Source organism: Syngnathus acus, chromosome 10, assembly GCF_901709675.1.
Source record: "Syngnathus acus chromosome 10, fSynAcu1.2, whole genome shotgun sequence".
Classification (NCBI taxonomy): Eukaryota; Metazoa; Chordata; class Actinopteri; order Syngnathiformes; family Syngnathidae; genus Syngnathus; species Syngnathus acus.
The window spans coordinates 16,881,231-16,891,955 of NC_051095.1; the positions used below are offsets into that span (position 1 = coordinate 16,881,231).

Sequence of the window (10,725 nt, forward strand, 5' to 3'; positions counted from 1 at the left end):
CCGTGAGCTTGCTGATATATTAGCAGCTCAGTGGCCTAGTGGTAGAGTGTCCGCCCTGAGACTGGAAGGTTGTGGGTTCAAACCCTGGCCGGGTCATACCAAAGACTATAAAAATGGGACCCATTGCCTCCCTGCTTGGCACTCAGCATTAAGGGTTGGAATTGGGGGGTTAGATCACCAAATGATTCCCGAGCGCGGCACCGCTGCTGCTCACTGCTCCCCTCTCCCCCAGGGGATGGATCAAAATCACATGGGGATGGGTTAAATGCAGAGGACAAATTTCACCACACCCAGATATGTGTGTGACGATCATTGGGACTTTAACTTAACTTTAACTTTTAACACTATGGAAAGGCTAACAAACAGCACTGATGTGGTGTCGTTATAATACTTTAAGGAAAGGATATTTGAAGACAGACTGTGCAACAACCCATGTAGACAAGCAATACAACTATATTCACAAGCAGTTTTCACTGAACAAAGAGTAATATTGTTATTGTATCGTTATCAAGATATTATTATGTTCCATTTACGTTTACATTCCGGTGTACGTTCTTAGGAAGACTGTATTAAGTGAGTTCACAAGACCGTGATCTATTGAGGAAGCATTAATATGTATATGTATGTATATTAATAAGGCAACCCTTCCGATGTGACTATCATCCAAAATATTACGAGTCTCATTCTAAGACTTTTAAAGGATTACCACATGCCTACATTTGAGCACATATATGTATTTGGTGATAATGGATTATGTTTTACATAAGTAGAGTTGTCATAGAAGTCACACAGGAGGCTCACGGGCAGGCTGCATTGTCATTGAACTGGTAATGTCTATTCCCCTTTCCTCCTTTGTTCAAGGAAGAACATGAAACCTGACAGTAGTTGTGATATCTAAACTGTGGGAAGACTTGACTATGCCATCCGGCATGTTTATAGCACAATAGACCGGTAAACCAGTCTGAAATGAACAGTGTGTGTAACATCACAGGGATTACATGAAGCGGCCCTAAATGTCCAACATGGCTCCAAACAGAGTTTGTCATTGCTTTGATACTTAATTGGCATAAACCTTTTTCCAGGAAATCAGATGTCATTGATGAGTGCACATTTAGTCCTATAAAACACTCACTAATCAAATTCTGGAAAATGAATTTTGACAAGTCCACCTTGTCCAGTGGTAAAAGAAATAACACTTCTGCCACAGTGTCGATCAAAATTGTGCATTATTATCTTTGTGAAATGTATATTTTTATAAAGCTCTTGTACTGAATATCATTAGATTACAAAAAGGGTACCTAATCAATAAGTATTGTTACACTTTATTTGTACATTGTAGCATAAACGGTACTTACAATTAGCGCGTGTTCTCTGCCCATTGTGATGACTGTCTGGTTGATAATTCCCAGCAAAGAAACCACAATGTCTTGGACGTGCTGAAATGTTTCCCCCTGAAAAAAGAGCCAGGCAAAAGAAAGAAAAAAACAGATGAGGATAAACAAGAAACAAGGAGCTCAGGTGCACATTAAAACTTTGCAAAATGATAAAAATACAGCCACACAAAGTTCTCAAAGGTCAATTAAAAACACATGAGAGCCTCAGTGAAGTTTAACTGTCATTTTTCAAGTGGACTTTTCTGCAGAATGTGTGCGCATGCGTGTGTACGCGTGTGTTTGTGTGCGTGTGAATGCGAGTGCGTGTGTGTGCGCATGTGTCTCATTGGATGCATGCGTGTGTGTGAAAAACAAATTTCTTCTTTTTTGGTCCCTTTGAGGATACTTTTGTCATTTGAAAGAGGTTGAGGCCTATTCAAGGCTTTCAGATTCACATTCTACATTCCTGAAGTGTCATTCCCAAACCTGGAACTGAAATGTTATTTAAATACTGAAGTATGAAATTGGAAGAACTGGGACAAAGTTTGCCTTTTCCTCCTGGTACTGCTCGAGGCATTGCTTGAAAGACAACATCATTGCATCGAAGGGAAAAAAAAAGAGTGATACGATGATAGAAACGATTCATCTTTTAAAAACAAACTCAAGGAAATTTCAAAGAATAGTTCATCGGCTGTGAGGTAATTTTGCATTTGCAGGAATTAAGACATTTCTTGTCTTCATTTAAAAAGTGCAAATATGTGATCAAATAATGCATTGGTCATTTCACAAGTGGAGAAATTCAACATTTCTAAGCATGTATGATTTTTATAAAACCATGTTGTCATAATCTGTGCCTTTGCTGATCAGCCATTCCGAAAAACCTGGAGGGAGGACCAAATAGAAACAAGTGCCAAGGTCCCAAAATAACAGATGTTATCTTGCAAAGTTTAAAGCAAGACACAACAAAGAAATATGGAAATTGTCCTTTTTCTTAAAAGGTTGCTCATAAATCCCCCCCCCCCCCACACACACACACCAAGCTGTGAATTTCATTCCTTCTATCAATACATCTCACTCACTCTTGCTCTCTCTGTGGGTTGGCAAAGCATCTTAAACACGCACCACCCAGAGAGGCGGAGAGGAGAGGGGGAAAAAAAAACAACGCGGGGTGCAACATAAGGGGTTCTGAAGCAACATCACTCCTATCACCTCTTTGCCTTTTCCTCCCGGTTGCCATGGTTATTATGCTAATAAACCAAAACATGGTAAGAAAATGGATGGGGCACAGAAAATGGATGGATGGAAACAAACAGCAACTTGATGCTTTTAGAAACACAAGTATTCAAGGAAAAAAAAAAACATCAATCCGAACATGGATGTGCCTTTGATTTGATTGCACTCTACGGTGTGTTCATTACATCTAAGGATTAAGTTAAACCAACCAATTATCTGTCATGAATAATTGCTTCAAACAAGAGCAAGAATTATTGTTTATCGTGTCATCTCGTCCTTGTTTAACAGTCCAGAACTAATATACAGCTGGAGACCAAGGATTTATTAATTCCAACAAGGAGCACCAAAGTAAACATTCAAGAACAACAAACAATTATTTGCTTGACTGATTATATATACGTATATATATATATATTTATTTATTTATTTATTTATTTATTTTTTCTGGCACACACTGCAGTACGGATTCATAATACCAACACACGCGCGCGATCATACCGTCTCAACAAAGATAATGCACACTGTTGGTCAAAAACTACAGAAATGTATTCATTTAACAAATTGTTTATAGAACTGAGACACTTCTTAATGAGTCCTGCTTCTATCTCTTTGGTTAGTGAGACAAAAGAGGCCAAAACACAGCAGGATGCACACTCTATGATAAACACATTAGCATGAACAAACCCCAATGCCAATGAAGTTCGACATTGTAGAAAATGTAAATACAAACAGAATGCAAGGATTTGAAAATCATTTTCAACAATTAGCAAATTTGAACAACTGGTAAATTTGAGGAATGGAAAAACACCAGTTTGGAACACTCAACAGTTTCATAACTGGGTGTAAAAGGAGCAATCCCAAAAGGCTTAGATGTTCAGAATGATGGCCGCCCTTCAATGAACAAATAGACCTGCAAATATTTTAACAGGTTGAGACCACTTTTCAAAGAACAACTGCAATCTGTTTTATACACGGCCCAATTTCAAAGGAATTGGAGTTTGTGTTTCAAAACAATATTTTTATACATCATTTATTGTATAATATGGAATAGGTGTTCTAATCAAGGGGCCAATGAAAGTTTGCTGCTTAACAGCACTGTTTTTCATTTTGACCTTCCCCAAAATTAATGAAAACCATGAGTTGTAGCTTTTATAGTAAAACAATATGAGTGTATTTGTACATTTTCACACTGTGCTACCCTCCACTTTCACTTTACCCTCAAGCCAATAAAAATCCTCATCACCATTAATTACATGTCTTTTCTTCCCCTTCAGTGTATGTTTGCTTCATTAGCGCAATGCACATGAATAGAACTGGAGAAGCAAAACCTTTCCTTCTTGAAAGACTCGACAGGTAGTCAAAAAATCACCAGAGCAATTAAAAATAAACGATGCAATGTGTATGAGGTTGCCGCAAAACATATACGTAATTCTAATGGGCCCTGCTGCACTGAGTGACTTGATGATTAAGGACAGAAAGTCCTCGGGTGCGTTGCTGAGCGGTGAGGTTAAACAGAGCTAATGATGCTGATGAACAAAGGACAAGAAGAGTTTTGCTAGTTCCGGGTGCTCATGCAGTGACTTCAATTTCAAGCAACTGTTACATCCAAATGTGAAAATAAAATCCACCTTCAGATGTGTGTGTTACTTAATGGTGTCTTTCTTGGTGGACACATGAACCCTCTACAACAAACTATAGGGTTAATCATTTGTCATTTTGGTGTGAACCTGATAACCGACTAAACGACCACCTCTCGAATTATGAACAACCTTTTATTCCTTTTACGCACAAACGCTCTGATAATCACACAATTTTGTTTGAGCCTGAATTGCCTTCCCAATCAAAGTAAGCAAAGGCCAGATTATTGGATGTCTTTAAGATATCATGACCAATTACAAGGTTCTGTGGTGTTAGGTGTAGTGAGAGTGATTTTCTTCCCCATTGTGTTCAGAAAAAGATTGGGGTTGATAGTCTTAACCCTTTAGGCATCAGAATTTCAAATAAAATACTCAGTTTTGATGTCACTCTAATCCAAAAGGTGCAGTTTTGCTACTTTGGCACTCAAAGGGTTGATTGTAAAACATTTTAAATGTTCTTCTCCAACAATAACTCTTTCAGGTGAAATGTCTAGACCCAAAAATGGACTATAAACTATAGGTGAAGTTAACAGGTGTTGAAGAATGTCCCTTCCATGTTTTTTCTGTGACTCTTCCAGTCTGTAGTGCTATTCTACATTTTGACTCTAACCTCAGTGGCTACTTCCTTCTGAGAACATCCAGTTTGATCAGTTGTTAGGTGTCGTTTTGGTCTCAAAATGAGAGCAGCATAATGAAGAGGAAATTTTAAATGCCAACCATAATTGGAGAAGGTTATTTACTGGTCAATTCATGGACCAAACTTTTCTTGTCCCTCTTAGAACAGTAGGTAGAGCAAAGTGTACTAAATGTCGCCCGGGTGCTGGATCTCATCAAATTATATGTTTGCAGTGTTTGTGTAGGTGGCTCACCACATTGTCTTTGCTCAGGACCTCCAGAATGTTGTTGAGCAACTCTAGACTTTTTCTCCTCTCATCATGAGGCCCGTCCGCCATGGTGACCAAAGCTCTGCTCAGCTCACGCAGCATCATTGGCAACAAGATGTCTCGACATTCTGAGAGAAAACACATCCAAACGGAAGGTTTAATTGCAAATTACTGAAAAAGTTCATTTACTAACTTTGGGCAAACATATTAAAAACAAAAGGACTTTTAGCAAAGATCCTCAAGACTTGTCTAAATGTTCTTTTTAGGTTAAATAATGCTTCAACTGACACCTGTGCTCAACCTGAGGGCATAGATAGAAGGGAAACCAATGAGAAATGATGCAACCATCTTAAATTTCTTATTTAACCCTCGCCTGAGAATGTATGATATTAATCAAACGTCTATTGCGGTTCCATGCATGTCTGCTGCTGTCAGACACACAGCCATCACATCAATCACGATAATGTCGTTGCCTTCTCCTTTGCACTGATTAATCCAAATCTTTCGTTTGTTCATTTGTTACCTTGGCCTCTAACACACTTCATCATCACAATTAAGTCCATTAAAAAGTGAGGAAGCATCTAATTAGAGACCTTTTACAGACCTCATTGACGCTTAAAAGATGCCTTGATATTGTTTTTCTGATATTTGTAGCAAATATGTGAGCCGGCGAAGACAGATGGCCATGAATTGATTTAAAATTATTCATGTTTCAATCTCTCTGTCCTCACATAAAAGCATAATTTTTCAAGTTTATGAGATGAAAGCATTGTTTTTGAATTGACAGGACATTTACTCTACTTACTTTAAAAGGACTTGAGCTCATTTTTCTTCTTACAATTTACACCAGCTGCTGAGCCACTCTACAGTGTTTATGTAAATAAACACGATGTCTGGTTTGGAGATGTTCCAAAGAAATGCTGCCAAATCACTAATAAACAGCATTTGAAGCTTTATGGTAGTTAAATCAGAAATGAACTGGAAGCAGATGAAGCCAATTAAAAGATTAACCATTGTTGTTTTAATCCATTTTGGAAGGGGTCATGAATCATTCATATTTAATTTGATACAAATATCTCATGATCCAGCTCCGCCAGGGTCGGGTGTTAGCATGAAGGCTACCCCACTGGAAAAAAGCAAAGCAAAATCTTCCAGTTTGATTATATGAACATAGAAAATTTATACTGTAATTCAAACATGTTTCCACACAATTATCATGGAACAATACTGTAGTTCTTAAGAAGCCAAAAAAGCCCGACTCTTTCAGTAGGTTCTCCATTATTGCAGCAATCAAGCTTAATGGTCACTTATAAGTATGTTTCATGTTACGATAGAATGTGGATAGAATCACAACTGAGAATGTGGTGAGAGGTGTGTACAGCTCCCACTATTTTAGTACGGTACTATCAATATCTGCAAACACAAAGCTGGCACAGAAGGAAAATCAGTATAACTATGAAGCTGATTTGAAAATGCAACATTTTGAAAACAATTTCAGCTTTCATGAACGTCATTCACAACAACGACAACACAATCTTCAGATATCTTCTCAAAACACCACTAATATTCCTACTACTAATATTAATTATAATGAAATTCCCAAATAAAAATGATGACTTTGGACAAAAATCCTCAGTCGCATTCAACAACATCTAACTGCAAAATGATCTCTCTCATCCAAGTTGCTGGTTTCTACAAATTGGAGCCACCCACACAGACCCCTTCATCTTCTCCTTGTAGACGCAGGTATAGAATCTTGATATGTGTGTATACCCATTAAAAGCCCATCTAGGCTAATGCTTGTTAGGTCCATTTTTAACCGAGCTGAGACTGCTTGCTTCCCACCCCTTGGGAGCAGAGAGTGTGCGTCACAAGAGGCCCTCTATGCCTCCCAGCAACAATCACATCTAACATTAAAAGCAAGAAAAAGGACCGAGAAAGTAAAAATTAAATACTATAGGGTATGATTACTTGAAAATCCTTCTTGAGAACAGTTTAAGTTTACTAAAATCGATAAGAGTGAAATATTTTATTCTTCCTGCAGAAAATAAGCACTGGCCTATAGTAACCTGCTGAAGTGCAAAACAATTACATTGATATAAAGATACACAAAAACTTAAATACATCAAATTTACTGCTTTATAAATTGTTGATTCATTCTTCCACTTTCTATTTATAGTGTTTGTCCTCATTCAGGCTGTGGAAGAGCAGAAGCCAAGTCCTGCTGGCTTTAGGCAAGAGTAGAACTACATCCTGGAAGGGTCCCAAGTCAAAGGCACATCATTTACAGACTAGTGTAGACAAACAGCCGCTCGGGCGCATAGCCATACCTATGGGCGATTTGGAGTCTTTATTTGAACTACCATGCATGTTTGTGGAATGTTGGAAGGAACTGGAGCACCCGCTGAAAAGCCATGCAAACTGCACTCAGACAGGCCAAAGGCATGATTCCAACCTGGAGATAAATGTTATTCATTTATGTATTCTTTTTTATCATGTTGTTAAAGCTGTTTCATAATCAAATCCTAGCCCGGGACTGGTCGCTAGCTAATGGTAATAAATTCCATTTATCTTAGAAAAAACAATTATATGTTAATTTATCTGATCTGAGGCAACACTGTACAGCCGATTAAAAGGGCGCAATCCATGAACACAACTATAATATGAATCAAATTTAAAGATGGGGAACATTATCTGATCGATAGCCTCCAGAGCAGAAAGATAAAAAGGGCAGAAATAATAGTCTGATGAGATGAAAATAAATATAGTGAGGCTCAAAAGGAGCATGCCCACTCCATTCATTCTGATCAATAAGGGTAGAGGGCAGTCTTTGTTTTATTAGGGACACACTTGATTAATCTGTCAAAAAGAAAGGAACAAATCATCTTTCTTGCACTTGTGATGGAGATAACAAAGGCTTGTGTGGCACAGCGGAATTTTTTGTGCAAGCATGACAATTAATCCATCTGCCTTCTGGGGAAGAGCTATAGATTCTTCATTAATCAACCCTCTTGAGAATTTCTTTCCCTGGTGAAATCTAGAGCCACCCTTGCAACATGTTCATAATTCAACAAAATAAACTCAGGTGATATTTCCTAAATGACAGAACCAGTTTAGGTCTGGATTTAGCTGAGAGGATTTGCTCGCAATTTGACGCCACAAAAGCTTTTTGTTTTTTATTGGTTCAGGAGCCACTCTGAAAACATAAATAAAATCTAGACTGAAGTGTTAAAGTGCTGGAGGATTGACGAGCGCATTTGCAAAAGTTACACTTTAGAAATATTAATCAGAATGGTGTGAGGAACATAGTGTTTCTGAAAGGTCTTGACACTTCTGGCTTTGTAGCTGCAGTACATTTCAAGTATTACTTGGGCTTCTTTTTGTGTGATCTGACTCAAACTAATGACTCTGTCAGTCAGCATACATAAAAGTGCTTCCGATGTGCAAAAGGAGGACAAGCAAAAGTGAAAGAGCACATTTGAGTAGGGGTGTAGTAGTCCGTCCAATCACAAGTTGATAGAGAACGGTTCTTCCTATTCCATTGCGGATGTTCCCATCAAAGGACACCTCATAGTTTCAAGTCCAACTGTAGATGACCAAGTCCATCTTTGACAGAAATCTCCTTCAATGTTTTCTGTATAGTCTTTTGAGTGATTGATAAAGTAGTGGTTCAAAGAGGCAGCTTGCCTAATCCAGGCATGACATAAATTCCTGCAAAATATGCTCGACACAATCTGATGCAAGGCTGAAAAGCAAAAAAATATGGAAAGATAATGGGTGGAGTTTCTAAAAGTTCCTTTCACAATACAACGAGAGCAGCCTGTCATGGGCTATTTTTACTTTTCACTGCAGGTCGAATCACCTAATTCTGATTCAGAGCCAATCGCTTCTCTTGTTTGACTGTCTCTCTATCTACTTTAAAGCCTTGCATAGTTTAGAACACTCTGCTTACATTTACTGAGCAACTTAAATAACCCCCATACACCCCAAAAACATGCTTCTTAAACACACGAAATTGAAAGCGCGTGTGACCAAAGTCAACTGGGATTGGGGCAAATTTATACATGACCCAAACGAGGATAGAATGTATATAAAAGAGGAGAATATCTCTGAATGTTCTGAAACTGTGTTAAAACATCAGTTCTCCGAAAATTATTAAAAATGTTAATTTCCAGTTCCCCGTTTTGGTGTCCCAAAGAACTTTCTGAGACAAAAAAAGTTTGCACAGGTCACTCGAGGGCATCCAATTACACGTGTGGCTTAACGTCAACCAAATGATATGTGTATGTAACCAGAGTGCTTTGTCTTACAAGATTGGAGCGTCCTCCCACTCCGGAGTGTACGGAGGAAGTCTACGCAGGCACAGGGAGAACAGGCAAACTCCACACAGGAAGGCCGGAGCCAAAATACGACCCTGCACCTTAGGACCTTGATGTGGACGTGCTAATCAGTTTTCCACCGTGATGTCATCATTCATACATTATAAATCAATAATTGAATTTTAACAGTTACTCTTAAATTTGTAATGATCTATTAATAGAGTTCAACATCTTGATTTTAAGGCATATTTCAACCTTACACAAAGTGTGTGCTGCTTCACAAAAAAATGCTGTCACGTTGGCTCGCTTGAGCTACACGGTGACCCTAGGGGCTTTTACTCGGTCGGGTAGAAACACCACCTACACTGGTGTGCTCCTTCAAGGTCACATAGTTAAAGCGATCGTTTTGAAGTGATTGTGCTTTCAAGTAGAGTGCCACTGCAGCTGACCAAATAATGTACACTGGCAATCCTGAAAATATGTCACTAAATAAAAACTTATTCTTGGTCCAATCCACTCCAAATGACTATCAACTGGCTTTGCAATACTTATACCTTCCCTTTGCCTTTTTATTAGTCTTTAAGCTATCTTGTAAATACTTGCACTGTTCGTTCTATTGACCAACCACAGCATAATGTACTGCACAAACGCTTACTGAATTGTATTGTTAATAGTTCATCCTTCCCAAGCAGTTGAACAGGGTATCCTAGTGTAAAAACCTCTAAACATGTTAACATAAAGATATGATGTAGGAGGAACATATTTTAATGAACCTTTGTTCTTGTTTTTCATCTGTTATGTCCATCTATATTTTGGTGCTAGTAGATAACTTATGATATAGAAGTGCTTCTGGATATTGGAAAAGCGCACCATAAGCTTTCTTTGGACTTCCTGGACTTTAGCTTTCTGCTGTGCCCGGAACTCCAGCAACAAAAACTAGTATCCTGCTAAAGAACCAAGCAAAAGATTACAAAGTAGCTATCAGCAGACATATCCTAATCTAAGGGCTACAGTTACCTGACCACACTACCTAGTTTGCTGCTAGCCAATGTGTGGTCACGCAACAATAAGATGGATGAGCTGAGAGCCAAGGAAACACCTCAATATGAAATCAGGGATGCTGTGCTTGGATTTTTATTCAAAATTGGATCACTAACAGTGCATCAAAGTCTGCGACCCACTCAGTCTACTGCTGAGAGTGCACAGCATGCCTCAGGTAACAAAGATCTGCTATTAAAGATGGGTGTGGACGGTGATGCACATTTAAAAATAATCTCCC

At 38.5% G+C, this 10,725-nt stretch overlaps 1 protein-coding gene across 1 annotated transcript in view; it reads right to left on the reverse strand.

Moving 5' to 3' along the window:
- The window catches only part of LOC119128704 (dedicator of cytokinesis protein 2-like), an 88,490-nt gene that overhangs the window by 39,862 nt on the left and 37,903 nt on the right, over positions 1-10,725 (reverse strand). The window contains exons 25-26 of the mRNA XM_037261397.1: positions 5,113-5,255; positions 1,356-1,451 (exon numbers count right to left, since the gene is read on the reverse strand). Coding sequence (XP_037117292.1) covers positions 1,356-1,451; positions 5,113-5,255 — 239 coding nt within the window. The remainder of the gene's footprint in view (positions 1-1,355; positions 1,452-5,112; positions 5,256-10,725) is intronic.